The sequence below is a fragment of the Salmo salar genome, chromosome 16, assembly GCF_965601325.2.
Source record: "Salmo salar chromosome 16, fSalSal1, whole genome shotgun sequence".
NCBI lineage: Eukaryota > Metazoa > Chordata > Actinopteri > Salmoniformes > Salmonidae > Salmo > Salmo salar.
The window spans coordinates 56,817,501-56,841,636 of NC_138306.1; the positions used below are offsets into that span (position 1 = coordinate 56,817,501).

At 45.6% G+C, this 24,136-nt stretch overlaps 1 protein-coding gene across 1 annotated transcript; it reads left to right on the forward strand.

Annotated features, from left to right (window-relative positions):
* Window positions 1-2,870: 2,870 nt before the first annotated feature.
* LOC145861048 (rootletin) lies at window positions 2,871-23,495 on the forward strand. The gene is made up of 5 exons (XM_082962405.1): window positions 2,871-3,031; window positions 6,333-6,416; window positions 6,536-6,651; window positions 14,310-14,454; window positions 23,385-23,495. The coding sequence occupies exons 1-5, from the start codon at window positions 2,873-2,875 to the stop codon at window positions 23,493-23,495; spliced, it is 615 nt and encodes a 204-aa protein (XP_082818531.1). The 5' UTR covers window positions 2,871-2,872.
* The last annotated feature ends 641 nt before the right edge of the window (window positions 23,496-24,136 follow it).

The following is a 24,136-nucleotide window of genomic DNA, read 5'->3' on the forward strand; positions in this document are numbered from 1 at the left end:
TGTGTAGTGTGTAGCTGTGTTGTAGCAGTGTGTTGTGTAGTGTGTAGCTGTGTCGTAGCAGTGTGTTGTGTAGTGTGTAGCTGTGTTGTAGCAGTGTGTTGTGTAGTGTGTAGCTGTGTTGTAGCAGTGTGTTGTGTAGTGTGTAGCTGTGTCGTAGCAGTGTGTTGTGTAGTGTGTAGCTGTGTTGTAGCAGTGTGTTGTGTAGTGTGTAGCTGTGTTGTAGCAGTGTGTTGTGTAGTGTGTAGCTGTGTTGTAGCAGTGTGTTGTGTAGTGTGTAGCTGTGTTGTAGCAGTGTGTTGTGTAGTGTGTAGCTGTGTTGTAGCAGTGTGTTGTGTAGTGTGTAGCTGTGTTGTAGCAGTGTGTTGTGTAGTGTGTAGCTGTGTTGTAGCAGTGTGTTTTGCTGTGTAGCTGTGTTGTCCCAGGGCTCACTGAGCCATGTGGTTTGTGTTAGTAAGGACAGGGTGTCTGGCACCAGAGAGAGAGAGGAGTGGGTGGTACGCTGGGGGAGTCAGGGGGGAGGAGGGGGAGAGGAGGGGGGAGTATAGGGGAGGGGTAGAGGCTGTGTGAGGTTGAGAGGCTACAGGACAGTTGGATTTCAGATATTATGGGAGGGGAGATTTAAATTCCAACACCAGAGAGAAAGGCCTGTACCTTCAGGAATCTTCCCTGCTTGCAGATTGGATCAATACACGTAGAAACTGTCACACGCAGACACCAAACGTATACACAACGTACACACAACGTACACACAACGTACACACAACGTACACACAACGTATACACAACGTACACACAACGTACGCACAACGTACACCCAACGTACACACAACGTACACACAACGTACACACAACGTACACACAACGTATACACAACGTACACACAACGTACGCACAACGTACGCACAACGTACACACAACGTACACACAACATACACACAACGTACACACAACGTATACACAACGTACGCACAACGTTCACACAACGTACACACGCAAACACAATCTACCTATACCTATCTATATCTCTTCTGTTGTGAAGGCTTGGTCCAATACTGGCCAGGGATTTTGTTATGTTTCTATCAGGTATAAACAGAAATAATGATCCGTTATATAACCCAGTGGTTTAGTGGCAGTGATCCGTTATATAACCCAGTGGTTTATAACCCAGTGGTTTAATGGCAGTGATCCGTTATATAACCCAGTGGTTTAATGGCAGTGATCCGTTATATAACCCAGTGGTTTAATGGCAGTGATCCGTTATATAACCCAGTGGTTTATAACCCAGTGGTTTATAACCCAGTGGTTTAATGGCATTGATCCATTATATAACCCAGTGGTTTATAACCCAGTGGTTTAATGGCAGTGATCTGTTATATAACCCAGTGGTTTAATGGCAGTGATCCATTATATAACCCAGTGGTTTAATGACAGTTATCCATTATATAACCCAGTGGTGGCAGTGATCTGTTATATAACCCAGTGGTTTAATGGCAGTGATCCGTTATATAACCCAGTGGTTTAATGGCAGTGATCCATTATATAACCCAGTGGTTTAATGACAGTTATCCATTATATAACCCAGTGGTTTATAACCCAGTGGTTTATAACCCAGTGGTTTAATGGCAGTGATCCGTTATATAACCCAGTGGTTTAATGACAGTTATCCATTATATAACCCAGTGGTTTAATGGCAGTTATCCATTATATAACCCAGTGGTTTATAACCCAGTGGTTTATAACCCAGTGGTTTAATGGCAGTGATCCGTTATATAACCCAGTGGTTTAATGGCAGTGATCCGTTATATAACCCAGTGGTTTAATGGCAGTGATCCGTTATATAACCCAGTGGTGTAATGGCAGTGATCCGTTATATAACCCAGTAGTTTAATGGCAGTGATCCGTTATATAACCCAGTGGTTTAATGGCAGTGATCCGTTATATAACCCAGTGGTTTAATGGCAGTGATCCGTTATATAACCCAGTGGTTTAATGGCAGTGATCCGTTATATAACCCAGTGGTTTAATGGCAGTGATCCATTATATAACCCAGTGGTTTATAACCCAGTGGTTTAATGGCAGTGATCCGTTATATAACCCAGTGGTTTAATGGCAGTGATCCGTTATATAACCCAGTGGTTTATAACCCAGTGGTTTAATGGCAGTGATCCGTTATATAACCCAGTGGTTTATAACCCAGTGGTTTAATGGCAGTGATCCATTATATAACCCAGTGGTTTATAACCCAGTGGTTTAATGGCAGTGATCCATTATATAACCCAGTGGTTTATAACCCAGTGGTTTATAACCCAGTGGTTTAATGGCAGTGATCTGTTATATAACCCAGTGGTTTAATGGCAGTGATTCGTTATATAACCCAGTGGTTTAATGGCAGTGATCCGTTATATAACCCAGTGGTTTAATGGCAGTGATCCATTATATAACCCAGTGGTTTATAACCCAGTGGTTTATAACCCAGTGGTTTAATGGCAGTGATATGTTATATAACCCAGTGGTTTAATGGCAGTGATCCATTATATAACCCAGTGGTTTAATGGCAGTGATCCATTATATAACCCAGTGGTTTAATGGCAGTGATCCGTTATATAACCCAGTGGTTTATAACCCAGTGGTTTAATGGCAGTGAGCCATTATATAACCCAGAGATAATGGCAGTGATCCATTATATAACCCAGTGGTTTATAACCCAGTGGTTTAATGGCAGTAATCCATTATATAACCCAGTGGTTTAATTTCAGTGGTGTGTCATCATTATGATTATGCCCAGTCATGTGTTAGAGCTTGTTATAAGGGTCAAAGGTTAACCTCCCTTTGTGTGTGTGTGGGTGTGTGTGTGTATGTACAGCTTGAACAGATGCTGGCTCGGCAGTCTGCAGCGGGGGACTCGGACCAAGAGAGTGTGTCTGCAGAGCACCTGCGGCTGCAGAGCGAGAGATCCTACAGGCTCAAACTACAGGCCTATCATGAGGGACAACACAGACAGGCTCAGCTGGTGCAGAAAATGCAGACCAAGGTACTGAAGGGAGGAGGGGGGGGGGTCAAGATATTGAAGAGAGGACACTGTGAGACTACTACTGTCCCTGCCCTGGACTTGACTTGTACAGGGAGTATTGTTCTGTTGTGTTTGATCTAGGGAGTATTGTTCTGTCCTGTAGGATCCAGGGAGTATTGTTCTGTCCTGCAGGATCCAGGGAGTATTGTTCTGTCATGTTTGTTCCAGGGAGTATTGTTGACCTGCAGGATCCAGGGAGTATTGTTCTGTCCTGTAGGATCCAGGGAGTATTGTTCTGTCTCAGAGGATCCAGGGAGTATTGTTGACCTGCAGGATCCAGGGAGTATTGTTTTGTCCTGTAGGATCCAGGAAGTATTGTTGACCTGTAGTTTTTAGAATTTTTACAAATAAAAAACAGAAATACCTTATTTACATAAGTATTCAGACCCTTTGCTATGAGACTTGAAATTGAGCTCAGGTGCATCCTGTTTCCATTGATCATCCTTGAGATGTTTCTACAACTTGATTGGAGTCCACCTGTGGTAAATTCAATTGATTGGACATGATATGGAAAGGCACACACCTGTCTATATAAGGTCCCACAGTTGACAGTGTATGTCAGAGCAAAAACCAAGCCATGAGTTCGAAGGAATTGTCTGTAGAGCTCCAAGACAGGATTGTGACGAGGCACAGATCTGGGGAAGGGTACCAAAACATTTCTGCAGCATTGAAGGTCCCCAAGAACACAGTGGCCTCCATCATTCTTAAATGGAAGAAGTTTGGAATCACCAAGACTCCTAGAGCTGGCCGCCCGGCCAAACTGAGCAATCAGGGGAGAAGGGCCACCTCAGGGAGGTGACCAAGAACCCAATGGTCACTCTGACAGAGCTCCAGAGTTCCTCTATGGAGATGGGAGAACCTTCCAGAAGAACAGCCATCTCTGCAGCACTCCACCAACCAATCAGGCCTTTATGGTAGAGTGGCCAGACGGAAGCCACTCCTCAGTAAAAGGCACATGACAGCCCGCTTGGAGTTTGCCAAAAGGCACCTAAAGACTTTCAGACAATGAGAAACAAGATTCTCTGGTCTGATGAAACCAAGATTGAACTCTTTAGCCTTAATGCCAAGCGTCACATCTGGAGGAAACCGGTCACCATCCCTACGGTGAAGCATGGTGGTGGCAGCATCATGCTGTGGGGATGTTTTTCAGCGAAAGGGACTGGGAGACTAGTCAGGATCGAGGGAAAGATGAACGGAGCAAAGTACAGAGAGATCCTTGATGAAAACCTATTCCAGAGCACTCAGGACCTCAGACTGGGGTGAAGATTCACCTTCCAACAGGACAACGACCCTAAGCGCACAGCCAAGACAACACAGGAGGGGCTTCGGGACAAGTCTCTGAATGTCCTTGAGTGGCCCAGCCAGAGCCTGGAATTGATCCCGATCTAACATCTCTGGAGAGACCTGAAAATAGCTGCTCAACAATGCTCCCCATCCAACCTGACAGAGCTTGAGAGGATCTGCAGAGAAGAATGGGAAAAACTCCCCAAATACAGGTGTGCCAAGCTTGTAGCATCATACCCAAGAAGACTAGAGACTTTAACTTGTTATGGATAGGGGGCAGTATTTTCACGGCCGGATAAAAAACGTACCGATTTAATCTGGTTATTACTCCTGCCCAGAAACTAGAATATGCATATAATTAGTAGCTTTGGATAGAAAACACTCCAAAGTTTCTAAAACGGTTTGAATGGTTTCTGTGAGTAAAACAGAACTCAAATGGCAGGCCAAAACCTGAGAAGATTCTGTACAGGAAGTACCCTGTCTGACCATTTCTTGGCCTTCTTTGTCATCTCTATCCAAAACAGAAGATCTCTGCTGTAACGTGACACTTTCTAAGGCTCCCATAGGCTCTCAGAAGGCGCCAGAACGTTGAATGATGACTTTGCAGCCCCTGCCTGAAAAACAGTAGCGCATTTGGATAGTGGTCGATCTGAGAACAATGAGACGGGCGTGCGCATGCACGTGAAGAGTCCATTTAGCATTTTCAGTCTTTGAACGAAAACAACGACTCCCGGTCAGAATATTATCGCTATTTTACAAGAAAAATCGCATAAAAATTTATTTTAAACAGCGTTTGACATGCTTCAAAGTACGGTAATGGAATATTTAGAATGTTTTTGTCACGATACTCGTCCGCGCGTCACCCTTCGTTACCCTTCGGATAGTGTCTTGAACGCACGAACAAAACGCCGCTATTTGGATATAACTATGGATTATTTGGAACCAAACCAACATTTGTTGTTGAAGTAGAAGTCCTGGGAGTGCATTCTGACGAAGAACAGCAAAGGTAATCCAATTTTTCTTATAGTAAATCTGAGTTTGGTGAGTACCAAACTTGGTGGGTGTCAAAATAGCTAGCCTGTGATGGCCAGGCTATCTACTCAGAATATTGCAAAATGTGCTTTCACCGAAAAGCTATTTTAAAATCGGACACCGCGATTGCATAAAGGAGTTCTGTATCTATAATTCTTAAAATAATTGTTATGTTTTTTGTGAACGTTTATCGTGAGTAATTTAGTAAATTCACCGGAAGTGTTCGGTGGGAATGCTAGTTCTGAACGTCACATGCTAATGTAAAAAGCTGGTTTTTGATATAAATATGAACTTGATTGAACAAAACATGCATGTATTGTATAACATAATGTCCTAGGAGTGTCATCTGATGAAGATCATCAAAGGTTAGTGCTGCATTTAGCTGTTGTTTTGTTTTTTGTGACATTATATGCTAGCTTGAAAAATGGGTGTCTGATTATTTCTGGCTGGGTACTCTCCTGACATAATGTAATGTTTTGCTTTCGTTGTAAAGCCTTTTTGAAATCGGACAGTGTGGTTAGATAAAGGAGAGTCTTGTCTTTAAAATGGTGTAAAATAGTCATATGTTTGAAAAATTGAAGTTTTCGGATTTTCGAGGAGTTTGTATTTCGCGCCACGCCCATCATTGGATATTGGAGCGGTGTTTCGCTAGCGGAACGTCTAGATGTAAGAGGTTAATAGCTGGCAAAGGTGCTTCAACAAAGTACTGAGTAAAGGGTCTGAATACTTATGTAAATATGATATTTCATTATTTTTATTTTTTTTACATTTTCAAACATTTAAAAAAAAAACTGTTTTTGATTTGTCATTATGGGGTATTGTGTGTAGATTGATGAGGGGGGGGGGAAACAATTGTATCCATTTTAGAATAAGGCTGTAACGTAAGAAAATGTGGAAAAGTCAATGGTCTGAATACTTTCTGAATGTACTGTATATCTTGTACCAGACGCTTCAGTACAAGAAGAGATGTGGTGAACTGGAAGAGCAGCTGTTGGAGAAGACCTCAGAGTCAGAGAGACTACAACTCTCAGTAAGTCTGAAGGAAACTCCATTTTAGAAGCTACTTTTGTCCCTTAGGGCCACCGTACTCACTACACTATACGTACAGTAAATATCTGCAAAACGGGCTGATGGCTGTGTTGTGTTCAGCTACAGGCCCAACTGGACTCGTCAACCCACCGTCTGCACCGTACGGAAACACAGCTTCAGGACAACAGCAGGACCATCCAGAGCAAACTGGCCATGTTGGAGGAAGAACAGAAGAGGTAGGTTCTACAGAGCAGTAGAAGGAGGTTCTAGAGCAGTAGAGGGAGGTTCTAGAGCAGTAGAGGGAGGTTCTGCAGAGCAGTAGAGGGAGGTTCTGCAGAGCAGTAGAGGGAGGTTCTGCAGAGCAGTAGAGGGAGGTTCCACAGAGCAGTAGAGGGAGGTTCCGCAGAGCAGTAGAGGGAGGTTCCACAGAGCAGTAGAGGGAGGTTCTGCAGAGCAGTAGAGGTAGGTTCTGCAGAGCAGTAGAGGGAGGTTCTGCAGAGCAGTAGTGGGAGGTTCCACAGAGCAGTAGAGGGAGGTTCCACAGAGCAGTAGAGGGAGGTTCCGCAGAGCAGTAGAGGGAGGTTCTACAGAGCAGTAGAGGGAGGTTCTGCAGAGCAGTAGAGGTAGGTTCTGCAGAGCAGTAGTGGGAGGTTCCACAGAACAGTAGAGGTAGGTTCTACAGAGCAGTAGAGGGAGGTTCCACAGAGCAGTAGAGGAAGGTTCCACAGAGCAGTAGAGGCAGGTTCTACAGAGCAGTAGAGGAAGGTTCTACAGAGCAGTAGAGGTAGGTTCCACAGAGCAGTAGAGGAAGGTTCTACAGAGCCGTAGAGGGAGGTTCCACAGAGCAGTAGAAGAAGGTTTTACAGAGCATTAGAGGGAGGTTCTACAGAGCAGTAGAGGTAGGTAGAGCAAAGCAGTAGAGGAAGGTTCCACAGAGCAGGAGAGGCAGGTTCTACAGAGCAGTAGAGGTAGGTTCCACAGAGCAGTAAAATAATGTTCTACAGAGCATTAGAGGGAGGTTCTACAGAGCAGTAGAGGAAGGTTCTACAGAGCAGTAGAGGAAGGTTCTACAGAGCAGTAGAGGTAGGTTCTACAGAGCAGTAGAGGAAGGTTCTACAGAGCAGTAGAGGAAGGTTCTACAGAGCATTAGAGGAAGGTTCTACAGAGCAGTAGAGGGAGGCACTACAGAGCAGTAGAGGTAGGTTCTACAGAGCAGTAGAGGTAGGTTCTACAGAGCAGTAGAGGGAAGTTCTACAGAGCAGTAGAGGAAGGTTCTACAGAGCATTAGAGGAAGGTTCTACAGAGCAGTAGAGGGAGGCACTACAGAGCAGTAGAGGTAGGTAGAGCAGAGCAGTAGAGGAAGGTTCCACAGAGCAGTAGAGGCAGGTTCTACAGAGCAGTAGAGGGAGGTTCTACAGAGCAGTAGAGGGAGGTTCTACAGAGCAGTAGAGGGAGGTTCCACAGAGCAGTAGAGGCAGGTTCTACAGAGCGGTAGAGGAAGGTTCTACAGAGCGGTAGAGGAAGGTTTTACAGAGCGGTAGAGGAAGGTTCTACAGAGAAGTAGAGGGAGGTTCTACAGAGTAGTAGAGGATGGTTCTACAGAGCAGTAGAGGTAGGTAGAGCAGTAGAGGAAGGTTCTACAGAGCGGTAGAGGAAAGTAGAGTAGTAGAGGAAGGTTCTACAGAGCAGTAGAGGAAGGTTCTACAGAGCAGTAGAGGAAGGTTCTACAGAGCAGTAGAGGAAGGTAGAGCAGTAGAGGAAGGTTCTACAGAGCAGTAGAGGATGGTTCTACTGAGCAGTAGAGGAAGGTAGAGCAGCAGAGGAAGGTTCTACAGAGCAGTAGAGGAAGATTCTACAGAGCAGTAGAGAAAGGTTCTGCAGAGCAGTAGAGGAAGGTAGAGCAGTAGAGGAAGGTTCTACAGAGCAGTAGAGGAAGGTAGAGCAGTAGAGGGAGGTTCTACAGAGCGGTAGAGGAAGGTTCTACAGAGCAGTAGAGGTAGGTAGAGCAGAGCAGTAGAGGAAGGTTCTACAGAGCAGTAGAGGAAGGTTCTACAGAGCAGTAGAGGAAGGTTCTACAGAGCAGTAGAGGCAGGTTCTACAGAGCAGTAGAGGAAGGTTCTACAGAGCAGTAGAGGAAGGTAAAGCAGTAGAGGGCGGTTCTACAGAGCGGTAGAGGAAGGTTCTACAGAGCAGTAGAGGTAGGTAGAGCAGAGCAGTAGAGGAAGGTTCTACAGAGCAGTAGAGGTAGGTAGAGCAGAGCAGTAGAGGGAGGTTCTACAGAGCAGTAGAGGAAGGTTCTACAGAGCAGTAGAGGAAGGTTCTACAGAGCAGTAGAGGAAGGTAAAGCAGTAGAGGGAGGTTCTACAGAGCAGTAGAGGAAGGTTCTACATTTACATTTAAGTCATTTAGCAGACGCTCTTATCCAGAGCGACTTACAAATTGGTGCATTCACCTTATGATATCCAGTGGAACAACCACTTTACAATAGTGCATCTAAATCTTTTAAGGGGGGGGGTAGAAGGATTACTTTATCCTATCCTAGGTATTCCTTAAAGAGGTGGGGTTTCAGGTGTCTCCGGAAGGTGGTGATTGACTCCGCTGTCCTGGCGTCGTGAGGGAGCTTGTTCCACCATAGGGGTGCCAGAGCAGCGAACAGTTTTGACTGGGCTGAGCGGGAACTGTGCTTCCTCAGAGGTAGGGGGGCCAGCAGGCCAGCGGTGGATGAGCGCAGTGCCCTCGTTTGGGTGTAGGGACTGATCAGAGCCTGAAGGTACGGAGGTGCCGTTCCCCTCACGGCTCCGTAGGCAAGCACCATGGTCTTGTAGCGGATGCGAGCTTCAACTGGAAGCCAGTGGATAGAGCGGAGGAGTGGGGTGACGTGAGAGAACTTGGGAAGGTTGAACACCAGACGGGCTGCGGCGTTCTGGATGAGTTGTAGGGGTTTAATGGCACAGGCAGGGAGCCCAGCCAACAGCGAGTTGCAGTAATCCAGACGGGAGATGACAAGTGCCTGGATTAGGACCTGCGCCGCTTCCCGTGTGAGGCAGGGTCGTACTCTGCGAATGTTGTAGAGCATGAACCTACAGGATCGGGTCACCGCCTTGATGTTAGTGGAGAACGACAGGGTGTTGTCCAGGGTCACGCCAAGGTTCTTAGCACTCTGGGAGGAGGACACAATGGAGTTGTCAACCGTGATGGCGAGATCATGGAACGGGCAGTCCTTCCCCGGGAGGAAAAGCAGCTCCGTCTTGCCGAGGTTCAGCTTGAGGTGATGATCCGTCATCCACACTGATATGTCTGCCAGACATGCAGAGATGCGATTCGCCACCTGGTTATCAGAAGGGGGAAAGGAGAAGATTAATTGTGTGTCGTCTGCATAGCAATGATAGGAGAGACCATGTGAGGATATGACAGAGCCAAGTGACTTGGTGTATAGAGAGAATAGGAGAGGGCCTAGAACAGAGCCCTGGGGGACACCAGTGGTGAGAGCACGTGGTGCGGAGACAGATTCTCGCCACGCCACCTGGAAGGAGCGACCTGTCAGGTAGGACGCAATCCAAGCGTGGGCCGCGCCGGAGATGCCCAACTCGGAGAGGTTGGAGAGGAGGATCTGGTGGTTCACAGTATCTACTGAGCAGTAGAGGTAGGTTCTACAGAGCAGTAGAGGGAGGTTCTACAGAGCAGTAGAGGGAGGTTCTACAGAGCAGTAGAGGGAGGTTCTACAGAGCAGTAGAGGGAGGTTCTACAGAGCAGTAGAGGGAGGTTCTACAGAGCAGTAGAGGGAGGTAGAGCAGTAGAGGGAGGTAGAGCAGAGCAGTAGAGGAAGGTTCTACAGAGCAGTAGAGGAAGGTTCTACAGAGCAGTAGAGGAAGGTTCTACAGAGCAGTAGAGGAAGGTTCTACAGAGCAGTAGAGGAAGGTTCTACAGAGCAGTAGAGGAAGGTTCCACAGAGCAGTAGAGGAAGGTTCCACAGAGCAGTAGAGGAAGGTTCTGCAGAGCAAAACGTTTATGGAAATGAGTACAGTAATCCCCTTTGAACTCTGCTCCCGTTTCTCTCTCTTTCTTTTCATCGTTTAAAAAAACACCAAAGCAGCTCAGAAGTGTTTCTGAGAAATGGTTTAGAGGGAGCAGAGAGGAAGACTGACTGTTTTCCCCGTGCCCAGGCTGGGAAGAAGAGGAGGGAAGCTGGCCTAGTAGGGAGTGTGAAGCGTAGCCTGGCCTTGATACGGTAGATGCTTTTCGGCATCCAATTTGTCAAAGTTAATTAGCTCGGTCCTGTTGGCTCAGTCGTTCAGAGTACTTTATTAACGGTGTCTCACACTGAGCGGGGAGACCGGGCCCAACAACCCCAGGCACCTGACACCAGCCTTTAAACAAACAAGATTTATAGAGCCAACCAGCTCTAATTGAAATTGTTACGACAGACGCTTGGCAGCCCGCTTGCCAAGGCCCCAACGCTTTTATAGCAGCCTCAGCACGGAGCTCCGCCGTGAGGCCTAATGTAGAAGTTCTGAAGCACATCTGCGTGGAACTTTCTAGCGAGGCCTAATGTAGAGTAAGTAACCAAAGCCTCTGTTTGTAGAGTGAACCATTCTCTGCTCCAGAGGAGGCTGATGGGAAGAGCTATAGGAGGACGGGCTCATTGTAATGACTGGAATGGATTTGACGGAATGGAGTCAAACATGTGGTTTCCATTATGTTTGATGTGTTTGATATCGTTCCATGTATTCCATTCCAGCCATTACAATGAGCCCGTCCTCCTATAGCTCCTCTCACCAGCCTCCTCTGCTCTGCATAGAGCTCCAACGTGAGGCTTATTGTAAAGCTCTGCTTGAGGCCTACTGTGGTGTTAGTTACCAAGCCTGTACACTGAGCTGCTCACGTGAGACCTACTTTGAGTTCTTTTCCAAGCCTCTCCATGGAGCTCCACCGTGAGTCCTACTATACAGTAGGTAGCCAAGCCTCTCCATGGAGCTCCACCGTGAGGCCTACTATACAGTAGGTAGCCAAGCCTCTCCATGGAGCTCCACCGTGAGGCCTACTATACAGTAGGTAGCCAAGCCTCTCCATGGAGCTCCACCGTGAGGCCTACTATACAGTAGGTAGCCAAGCCTCTCCATGGAGCTCCACCGTGAGGCCTACTATACAGTGAGTAGCCAAGCCTCTCCATGGAGCTCCACCGTGAGGCCTACTATACAGTGAGTAGTCAAGCCTCTCCATGGAGCTCCACCGTGAGGTCTACTATACAGTGGGTAGCCAAGCCTCTCCATGGAGCTCCACTGTGAGGCCTACTATACAGTGAGTAGCCAAGCCTCTCCATGGAGCTCCACCGTGAGGCTTACTATACAGTGAGTAGTCAAGCCTCTCCATGGAGCTCCACCATGAGGGCTATGGTAGTTAGTTTTAAAGCCTCTGTGCAGAGCTTCGCCATGAGGCCTACTGTAGAGTGAGTAGCCAAGCCTCTCCGTGGCCCTTCGCCTTGGTTTGGCTCGCTGCACAGTGCTAACCGCTCCACTCCCCTTAGATAGCTTAAAAACATGGAGGAAACATAGATAGTTGGCCGGCTTCGCTACGACACAGCGTGAGAATGATGTAAACATTTCTGTAAATGACTCTACGAGAGAGCTCAATCTGCTAGGAATTAGGACCGGAGTTGTCATGGACTTTATTAAAGTGTCACACGTGTTCTGCTGTGTAAGTGTGGCTGGCAAGGGTGGATCACAGAAAAGGGTTTATAAGCTTGTAAATGTAGGAGTGATATAGTGGCCACGCGATTGATGGAGTTTGGGTGGGGGACAGCAAGGTTTTGGGAGGGAGGGAGGGAGGGAGGGAGGGGAACGAGAACGAGGAGGAGAAGGAGAAGTTGTGGGAAGATTAGGGGAGTCAGGTTTGCAGCTGTTAGTGGTTGGTTGAGAAGTGATGCTGCCAACTTGGCTGTCGATGGAGTACGGGTGGGGGGGGGGGGGGGGGGGACAGGGTTTTAGAAGGGAGGGAATCAGGGAGGGAGAAAGAGGAGGGAGAAAGAGGAGGGAGAAAGAGGAGGGAGAAAGAGGTTGTTAGTGGCTGTTTGACAGGTGACAGCAACAACTTGGCTCTCACTACCATGTAATAAGAAAGACATGTTAAACTCTTAACTAAGTTCTGTAAATAAGTCTTTGGCCGCTGTAGCAGGAGCGATATGATGTCATAGAAAAGAGGTCCAGAACTCGCAAATAAAATAGAACTTAACTTTATTATCATCAGTCATAATGGGCGTGTTTTCGGACATCAAGCATTTGTGATTGCCGGTCATCTTTTTCATGCCATGTATTAACAAGTACTGCGTCCCAATTGACACCCTACATAGTGCAGTAATTATCCTACTCAACAGCCAGTGAAATCCCGTGGCGCGTTATTCAAATACCTTAGAAATGCTATTACTTCAATTTCTCAAACATATGACTATTTTACACCATTTTAAAGACAAGACTCTCGTTAATCTAACCACACTGTCCGATTTCAAAAAGGCTTTACAACGAAAGCAAAACATTAGATTATGTCAGCAGAGTACCCAGCCAGAAATAATCAGACACCCATTTTTCAAGCTAGCATATAATGTCACATAAACCCAAACCACAGCTAAATGCAGCACTAACCTTTGATGATCTTCATCAGATGACAACCCTAGGACATTATGTTATACAATACATGCATGTTTTGTTCAATCAAGTTCATATTTATATCAAAAACCAGCTTTTTACTTTAGCATGTGACTAGCATGTGACTAGCATTCCCACCGAACACTTCCGGTGAATTTACTAAATTACTCACGATAAACGTTCACAAAAAACATAACAATTATTTTAAGAATTATAGATACAGAACTCCTTTATGCACTCGCTATGTCCGATTTTAAAATAGCTTTTCGGTGAAAGCACATTTTGCAATATTCTGAGTAGATAGCCCGGCCATCACAGGCTAGCTATTTTGACACCCACCAAGTGTGGTACTCACCAAACTCCGATTTACTATTAGAAAAGTTTGATTACCTTTGCTGTTCTTTGTCAGAATGCACTCCCAGGACTTCTACTTCAATAACAAATGTTGGTTTGGTTCAAAATAATCCATAGTTATATCCTAATAGCGGCGTTTTGTTTGTGCGTTCAAGACACTATCCGAAAGGGTAAAGAAGGGTGACGCGCCCGACGCGTTTCGTGACCAAAAAATTCTAAATATTCCATTACCGTACTTCGAAGCATGTCAACCGCTGTTTAAAATCAATTTTTATGCCATTTTTCTCGTAAAAAAGCGATAATATTCCGACCGGGAGTCGTTGTTTTAGTTCAAAGACAGAGAAAATAAAAACATGGGGTCGCCTCGTGCACGCGCCTCAGTCTCATTGTACTCTGATCGACCACCATCCAAATGCGCTAATGTTTTTCAGCCAGGGGCTGCAAAGACATCATTCAGCTTTTTCCCGGGTTCTGAGAGCCTATGGGAGCCGTAGGAAGTGTCACGTTACAGCAAAGATCCTCAGTTTTCAATAAAGAGAGTCAAGAAGCCCAAGAAATTGTCAGACAGGCCACTTCCTGTAAGGAATCTTCTCAGGTTTTTGCCTGCCATATGAGTTCTGTTATACTCACAGACACCATTCAAACAGTTTTAGAAACTTTAGGGTGTTTTCTATCCAAAGCCAATAATTATATGCATATTCTAGTTTCTGGGCAGTAGTAATAACCAGATTAAATCGGGTACATTTTTTATCCGGCCGTGTAAATACTGCCCCCTATCCCTAACAGGTTTTAAGATCGGAACCGTACAGGGGCCTTGGTCAAATGTAGTGCACTATTTTTACGGAATAGGGTTTCATTTTTGAACGTAGACGTAGAGGTCATGTGTTCCTGTGTTACCCCAGGTGTGCCGGTCTCAGTCAGGTAAACGCCTTGCTCAGAGAACAGCTGGAACAGGCTAGCTCAGCCAACCGGAGCCTGACGGAGAGCCTACGCAGAGCCAGTGAAGACTTGGAGCAGAAAGATGCTCGGCTACGCAAAGAACAGGAGGTAAGAAGGGGAGAACCCTGTATCCCATTCACTCTAGAGGACCCTATCAGCCAGGGGCGTAACTTGCATTTTTGTCTCCGTCCCCCCCCCCCACACAGTCTTCCTCATTGAATTGTGATACAAAATGAGGCTGTTTGAAATGTTTATACGACTGGATAAATAAAGAAATATTAAATGATGTCGTCCCCCCCCCCTCCACCTCTAAAACCAAAGTTACGTCCCTGCTATCAGCCACTAGATAATCAGGGAGAATAGTGGAGATGAGCTGTCAGAAGGGCAGACTACATCCTTTGGGTTGACTGGGGAAAACAGGAAGAAGGACAGAAAAAAAACGACATTCCGGTTGTTATCCCTCTCTGTAGTCTCTGTAGACTCTGTAGTCTCTGTAGTCTCTGTAGACTCTGTAGACTCTGTAGTCTCTGTAGTCTCTGTAGTCTCTATAGTCTCTGTAGTCTCTGTAGTCTCTATAGTCTCTATAGTCTCTGTAGTCTCTGTAGACTATGTAGTCTCTGTAGTCTCTGTAGACTCTGTAGTCTCTATAGTCTTTGTAGACTCTTTAGTCTCTATAGACTCTGTAGTCTCTGTAGTCTCTGTAGTCTCTGTAGACTGTAGACTCTGTAGTCTCTATAGTCTCTGTAGTCTCTATAGTCTCTGTAGTCTCTGCAGTCTCTATAGACTATAGTCTCTGTAGTCTCTGCAGTCTCTGTAGTCTCTGTAGTCTCTGTAGACTAGTCTCTGTAGTTTCTATAGGCGCTGTAGTCTCTGTAGTCTCCGAAGTCTCTATAGACTCTAGTCTCTGTAGTCTCCGTAGAGTCTGTAGTCTCTGTAGTCTCTGTAGACTGTAGACTCTGTAGTCTCTATAGTCTCTGTAGTCTCTATAGTCTCTGTAGTCTCTGCAGTCTCTATAGACTATAGTCTCTGTAGTCTCTGCAGTCTCTGTAGTCTCTGTAGTCTCTGTAGACTAGTCTCTGTAGTTTCTATAGGCGCTGTAGTCTCTGTAGTCTCCGAAGTCTCTATAGACTCTAGTCTCTGTAGTCTCCGTAGAGTCTGTAGTCTCTGTAGTCTCCGTAGAGTCTGTAGTCTCTGTAGTCTCCGTAGAGTCTGTAGTCTCTGTAGAGTCTGTAGTCTCTGTAGTCTCTGTAGACTCTGTAGTCTCTGTAGACTCTGTAGACTCTGTAGTCTCTGTAGTCTCTGTAGTCTCTGTAGACTCTGTAGTCTCTCTAGTCTCTATAGTCTCTATAGTCTCTGTAGACTGTAGCCTCTGTAGTCTGTAGACACTGTAGATTCTCACGTTGAGCAACTTTCTTTCCCATGTGGTGGGAATTTCATTCAGAACCCTGTTTTGTCAATTAATCCTCCTTCTTTGTTCGTTTCTTTGTTATGATTTTCAAGCTGTTGTTTCCTGTGAAAACATTCCAAAGGCTGAACAATAAGAAAGACATTCTGGCCAGCTCTAGGAGCTCACGCTGCAAACAGTCTGTTCAATGTCATACAGGGGGTGGTTATGTTTGTCCTGTTTCACTACATGTACAAGTGGGTAATAACCTGTAGAAGTGTGAGGTATGAAATGGAAATGTGTTTTTATTTTTTTATTACATATCCCAACATCCCCTGAGACACTTTTGGAGAGTGAGGTCACGGCCAGGGATCAGACATTATTGACAGCGACCCGGGTTAGGTGCCTTGCTAAAGGGTACAGCAGCAGATTTTTCACCTAGTCGGCTCGGGGATTCAAACCAGCGACCTTTTTAAGGTTACTGTCCCGACGCTCTTAACTGCTAGGCTATCTGATACATGGGGAAGAATATACCCAGCAAACCAAAATTGGTTCTGTGAATGTTCCCGGAACATTCGTTAGGTCGCGACAAAAAAACGATCCATTCATGCTGACGTTACAAGAACGTTCCCAAAACGTGTTTCGTCTGTTCTTTAAAAGGTTCACAGAATGTTTCTGTAGGTTGTGAGAAAATTGTGGGGATATGACAAGGGATAGGTTTCCAAAACACTAAAACTGTCCAGTTGTGCTAACAATCAGATAATGTTCGTATCAGGTTGCAAAAAAAAAATAAGCTTTTGATGTTGCAATAATGTTGACAGAACATCCTTTCTGAGTTCTTTAAAGGTTCCCAGAATATTTAATTAGGGTGTGGCTACATTACAATGTTCCCAAAACACAATGCTCAGTTGTGTTGACATTCATACAATGTTTAAAAGTTAGGTTGCACAGCACATTCCTATAATGTTGTAAGAATGTTGGCATAACACCTGGTCTAAGTTATTTAAACGTTCCCAGAACATTTAATTAAGTTATGGAAGTTGTCTGGGATGTTGCAAAAAACATTTTTTGAAATATTCACAGAAATTGCACAGAACATTTCCACAATGTTCCACAATTTCCAAATAACTCAGTTTTTATTATGTTCATAGCATATTTATTTTAAATGTAACATAATATTCTATTAATGTTGTCGTTGGAGGGCCTCAGAACATTTCAAGATCATTTGGAAAATGTTATATTTAAGTTTGACCTAATATTACCACAACATTCTCAGCATACAAATATGTATCTCCTTAAAGCAGAATGGAATACAGACCCATTATGTTTCTCTTCAGATTTAATGGCAATTCATATTTCAGGACTGTAGGATCACAACTAGGGAATATAGATAAAGAGCATTTTTAATTTAATTCATAGGACATTTGAATAGCATTTAATCATACTGACACAACCATATATGTTAACAATCTGCATATTATTTAACTCATAGGACGTTTGGAGCAGTATTTAATCATACATACAACAATATTTTACACTTATGTGTTGACAAACTGGTTTGGAACCTGCAATGTTTGGTAACCAAAGCCTGGTGTTTCAGTACAGCAGTACGGTCGCCGTGGCAGTACGGTCGCCGTGGCAGTACGGTCGCCGTGGCAGTACGGTCCATCAGGAATTCCATGGTTCCTTTTTAACCTTTTTTACGTTTTTTAACCTTTAAAAAAAAAAAATGTTTTGTAAATTCTGGATTTCTGACTGGATTTAAAAAATCTGGATGAAATAAAGACATCCCCTCTTTTAGTAGATTATATCTGAACCTCAATTTCACCGTTAAAAAATAAATACAATTAAGAAACATTGTTTAAAGAATATGTGGGATTGAATCTGCGCTCCTCAGCTCAGCAACCCTCTGCATTAGCAGAGATATCGAGACGAGATAGAGAGATAGATAGATAGATTAGATAAGATATCAGGGGATATCTGTAGTGTTGAGAGGGTTTATCAGTCTAATAGGGCCAATCAGGGCACTGAACACAAGTTATTGACAATGTTCCTTCATATGCTGTGTACACCCCTCATAGCCTGGTTCCTCTCTAGGTTTCTTCCTAGGTTTTGGCCTTTCTAGGGAGTTTTTCCTAGCCATCCCTCATAGCCTGGTTCCTCTCTAGGTTTCTTCCTAGGTTCTGGCCTTCCTAGGGAGTTTTTCCTAGCCACCGTGCTTCTACACCTGCATTACTTGCTGTTTGGGGTTTTAGGCTGGGTTTTTGTACAGCACTTTGACATATCAGCTGATGTAAGAAGGGCTTTATAAATAAATTGGATTTGATATTTTAGAATTGTCTTTCTTTATCACATGTTGAAAGTCTTATGAAATGTGATTTTAGTTGGATAGAGACTGTAAATAATTTGTTGTTGTTGAGTGTTCATATGCTTCATAAATACAGACTCAGAACATTCAAACTGAATGAGAAAACAATTTGACTTTTTCTCAATTTCAATCAAAACACACATGAATGCAGCAACACCCGTTCTGAAACACTATAATACATAATAAACTCAGCAAAAAAAGAAATGTCCTCTCCACTGTCAACTGAGTTTATTTTCAGCAAACTTAACATGTGTAAATATTTGTATGAACATAAGATTCAACAACTGAGACATAAACTGAACAAGTTCCACAGACATGTGACTAACAGAAATGTAATAATGTGTACCTGAACAAAGGGGGGGTCAAAATCAAAAGTAACAGTCAGTATCTGGTGTGGCCACCTGCTGCATTAAGTACAGCAGTGCATCTCCTCATGGACTGCACCAGATTTGCCAGTTCTTGCTGTGAGATGTTACCCCACTCTTCCACCAAGGCACGCTCCACGGACATTTCTGAGGGGAATGGCCCTAGTCCACACCTTCCGATCCAACAGGTCCCAGACGTGCTCAATGGGATTGAGATCCGGGCTCTTCGCTGGCCATGGCAGAACACTGACATTCCTGTCTTGCAGGAAATCACGCACAGAACGAGCAGTATGGCTGGTGGCATTGTCATGGTGGAGGGTCAAGTCAGGATGAGCCTGCAGGAAGGGTACCACATGAGGGAGGAGGATGTCTTCCCTGTAACGCACAGCGTTGAGATTGCCTGCAATGACAAGCTCAGTCCGATGATGCTGTGACACACCGCCCCAGACCATGACGGACCCTCCACCTCCAAATCGTTCCCGCTCCAGAGTATAGGCCTCGGTGTAACGCTCATTCCTTAGACGATAAACACAAATCCGACCATCACCCCTTGTGAGACAAAACCGGGACTCGTCAGTGAAGAGCACTTTCTGCCAGTCCTGTCTGGTCCAGCGACGGTGGGTTTGTGCCCATAGGTGAAGTTGTCGCCGGTGATGTCTGGTGAGGACCTGCCTTACAACAGGCCTACAAGCCCTCAGTTCAGCCTCTCTCAGCCTATTGCGGACAGTCTGAGCACTGATGGAGGGATTGTGCGTTCCTGGTGTAACTCGGGCAGTTGTTTTTTCCATCCTGTATCTGTCCCGCAGGTGTGATGGGCAGATGTACCGATCCTGTGCAGGTGTTGTTACACGTGGTCTGCCACTGCGAGGACAATTAGCTGTCCGTCCTGTCTCCCTGTAGCGCTGTCTTAGGCATCTCACATTCCGGACATTGCAATTTATTGCCCTGACCACATCTGCAGTCCTCATGCCTCCTTGCAGCATGCCTAAGGCACGTTCACGAAGATGAGCAGGGACCCTGGGCATCTTTCTTTTGGGGTTTTTCAGAGTCAGTAGAAAGGCCTCTTCAGTGTCCCAAGTCTTCATAACTATGACCTTAATTGCCTACCATCTGTAAGCTGTTAGTGTCTTAACGACCGTTCCACAGGTGCATGTTCATTAATTGTTTATGGTTCATTGAACAAATATGGGGAAACAGTGTATAAACCCTTTACAATGAAGATCTGTGAAGTTATTTGGATTTTTACGAATTATCTTTGAAAGACAGGGTCCTGAAAAAGAGACGTTTCTTTTTTTGCTGGGTTTACATATACCAAAATAAATTCAGGTTCAACGCAATAATCCTTTATTGATTTAAAGTCCAATACAGCCATTTTTATCTCAAAATAAAATTATTTCTGTGTGGCAATGAAGTACCTTAAAATTGTCAACAACAACAAAAAGCAACACAGCAAAGAGCAAAATCTTCAAAATACAGTGGTACAAGTACACAGCACATGAAGAGGATGGGAACATTTGAATAACTCAGAAATATATTTTGTTATTTTTTTAATATTGTGTCATGATTGACCATCTGAAAAAAAAAAAAAAACACAAGACTTCCGCAGTCCTTTTGTGGAGCAGAGGGTTAATGATCTGGCTGCAGAGCCAAAGGTTGTTGGTTCAATCCCACATACAGTACTTTATAACCATGTTTTTTTTTCACGGTGAAATTGAGAGGATGTCTTTATTTCATCCAGATTTATAAATCGAGTCACAAATGCAGCATTTAGAAAAGGTAACATTCTGTAAAAACTGTTGAACAATTTTTTTTTTTTTAAACACCCCCATTAACATTCCTACTTTGAGACGCTTGACGTGGTGCCCTCTGTCTTATTTTTCATGATCTGAAAAACAAAAGTGATACTCGATCAGCACTTACCTTGTAAATACGGACCCTGAAGTACACAGCATATAAAGAGGATGGGTGAAGGGAAGGTGAATAACCCAGTTACCAGTATTTCCCAGGGGGGTTAGTTATGTCTGAGAAGGTTAAAAAGGAACCATGGAATTCCTGATTGACCGTACTGCCGCGGCGACCGTACTGCCGCGGCGACCGGACTGCCACGGCGATAAGAGAGCTTCCCTGGTGTTGCAGAGGATGAAACACCAGGCTTTGGATACCAGACATTGCAGCTTCCAAACTCCACAGATTTTGCAGATTGTCAACGTTTAAAGTGTACGGTTGTGTTTGTATGAATAAATGCTGTTCAAATGTCCTATGAATTAAATTATGATTAATTTAATTTGTAACGCGCTTTTCTCACACCCAAGGCGCTGAAGAATATTTAAAAAAATGTAATACAAATAATAATAATAAAAAATGCAAAACACAGAATACAAACAACAATCAAAGGTACATCCAGGTGTCATCAGATCTGGAGGACAGGAGAACAGAATTAACAAAAGGTCCTTTTAAAGATTTTCAGAATAGATCAGTCTTTAACTGTGTTTTAAAGGAGGACAGAGACTCTGCAGCCCTGATAGTGTCTGGAAGTGGCAGGTTGGAGATGGATTCAGTAAGCTGGGCTGTATTTCTAGTTTTCAGACTCCTAAATTAAAAGGAGCATGTCTTGGGCCGAGTAGCTAGAGGAATAGCTAGAGTAAAAGGGGATGAGTTTAAGGTCGGACAGCCCCTGACACATTTGGTGAGATCCACGCCTGTGGTACAGACCAGGGACATTGTTTGGCAATTTTTTTGTTTTTTGTGGGTGGCAAAGTCAACGTTCTGTTGGAGTCCAAAGTTGTCCAGGACATCAGCCAGGCCGGTAGAGAGACTGCAGTCAGTGGAGTTGACGTGTATGTTGAAATCACCAAACACTAGCATAGCAGGGCTGAAGGTGCTCAGGAGTTTAACAAGAATGTCAGAGTCGAGTGTTTAGGAGGCCGATAAATCAGTACAGCCAGTACTGATGCAGAGCCAGTGATTTTTGAAAGCCATGCCAAGATAAGACAGCTGGTACTGGACTACACTTCACAGTGCAGTCAGTACTGCAGATTACAGCCAATCTGCCAACCCGTCCGGATGTGTGAGAACAGTCCAGGTAGGTCCAGGTAGGTCCACGTAGGTGTAGCTAGATGGAGTACATTGGTTGACAGTCCAGGTAGGTCTAGGTAGGTCCAGGTAGGTCTAGGTAGGTCCAGGTAGGTCTAGGTAGGTCCAGGTAGGTCTAGGTAGGTCCAGGTAGGTCTAGGTAGGTCCAGGTAGGTGTAACTAGATGGACTACATTGGTTGGGAGATATATACTCGTTGGGCTGATGCCAAGTGTCATTGAGGCAGAGAAAGTCTAGACCTCTATCAGTGAGGATGTTGTTCAGTATTAAATGTCCTGTGAGTCTTTTCCTTGTAATAGTCCTACGATACAGTCCTCAAATGCAGATTTCCAATATTATGCTTTAAGCAGCTACTGATGTACATGCTGTAAATGTTGTGGTAACGACTGAACAGCTTTTTATTCTATAAGAACGTTTGCCACAACCGAACGAATGTTCTGGGAACTTTAACAGGACCAATGTTGGTTTGCTGGGAAAAACATTACTGGTACGTTGTGTTATGATATTCTCTGGGAACCTAATGAGAACGTTTGGGGAACGTTCTGTGGTGGCTGTTATAGATGTTGTGCATAATATTTTAGTGAACGTTAGGAGAACATTCCAAAGATATTTCATTCAAGACATAAAAATAATTAATTATCCTAGTGTTAGATAAAACCCTAGAACTAAATGGGAATCTGAGCTAATGTTCTGGGAATGTTCCCGGTTTGCTAGGTAGTTTATGTGTTACTGTACTGTGTGTGTGTGTGTGTGTGTGTGTGTGTGTGTGGTGTGTGTGTGTGTGTGTGTGTGTGTGTGTGTGTGGTGTGTGACAGAGAGAGACATGGCTGGAAAATCACCATTGGAGTGACAACATGAATCTATAGCTATAGTAGTCTCAAGGTGAGACAGCTCCCATCTTCCTCCTGTCTCCCTCACATGACCTGTCTCCCTCCTGTCTCCCTCACATGACCTGTCTCCCTCCCATCTCCCTCCCATCTTCCTCCTGTCTCCCTCACATGACCTGTCTCCTTCCTGTCTCCCTCACATGACCTGTCTCCTTCCTGTCTCCCTCCCGTCTCCCTCCTGTCTCCCTCCTGTCTCCCTCACATGACCTGTCTCCCTCCCGTCTCCCTCCTGTCTCCCTCCCATGACCTGTCTCCTTCCTGTCTCCCTCCCGTCTCCCTCCTGTCTCCCTCCTGTCTCCCTCCCGTCTCCCTCCTGTCTCCCTCACATGACCTGTCTCCCTCCCGTCTCCCTCCTGTCTCCCTCACATGACCTGTCTCCTTCCTGTCTCCCTCACATGACCTGTCTCCTTCCTGTCTCCCTCCCGTCTCCCTCCTGTCTCCCTCCTGTCTCCCTCCCGTCTCCCTCCCGTCTCCCTCCTGTCTCCCTCCTGTCTCCCTCCTGTCTCCCTCCCATGACCTGTCTCCCTCCCGTCTCCCTCCTGTCTCCCTCCTGTCTCCCACCTGTCTCCCTCCTGTCTCCCTCCCATGACCTGTCTCCCTCCCGTCTCCCTCCTGTCTCCCTCCCGTCTCCCTCCTGTCTCCCTCCTGTCTCCCTCCCATGACCTGTCTCCCTCCCGTCTCCCTCCTGTCTCCCTCCTGTCTCCCACCTGTCTCCCTCCTGTCTCCCTCCCATGACCTGTCTCCCTCCCGTCTCCCTCCTGTCTCCCTCCCGTCTCCCTCCTGTCTCCCTCCCATGACCTGTCTCCCTCCTGTCTCCCTCCTGTCTCCCTCCCATCTCCCTCCCATCTTCCTCCTGTCTCCCTCCTGTCTCCCTCCCATGACTTGTCTCCCTCCCGTCTCCCTCATGTCTCCCTCCTGTCTCCCTCCTGCCTCCCTCCCCAGACGTGTGCCTTCCGGGTGGGTCGTGAGCAGGCCCGTGTGAGGGCCCTGTGGCGCCAGGCAGCCTCCCTACGGAGCACCTTCACCCAGCTCAGGACCTTTGCTGACAGGTGAGTGTGGCGACTTTGTCAGACCCCATCCAGGAACCTGACAGGAACCCTTGACACCCCCCCCCCCCCTTAGAACCCCCTCAAAGCCCCCGTCCAGGAACCATCCAAACATTCACCAGAAACCCTTCGAGACCCCTCCAGTTTCCCTCCAGCTACCCTGGGTTCCCTGTGTCTCCTCTCCCCTCACCCCCAGTCCATACCGCCATCCAGACTCCCACCAGAACCTGGGGGATCACACAAGTAACCGTCCAGTCCTCCACTCTCTGAACCCCATGAACCACTCCATCCATCCCTGCCTAGGAAGCACCAGCTAGGTGCTTCCTCACTGGGGTACGGATAGCTCTGGGTGCCCCTGGTCTGTTGACTGAGGCATCCATCAGGATAAATAAAGCTAAACGCAGCTGAAGTTGAACACTTGGCTTAAGTCATGTATATACTCAAAACACCAACAACGGGGTGAATTGTTGAGTGATTAGCTAAAGCGTAAACTACTCAGCCTGCGGACGAAAATACCTCGTGTTGGAGGCTCGGAGTCAAACGTGAGACCGTCCCAGTTCAAAGTGAGCTGCAGACTTTTGGAGCTTAAGTGTTACAGGCAGAATCCATCTTGTCCTCAATAGGATACAACAAACCCTTTTTCCTAAT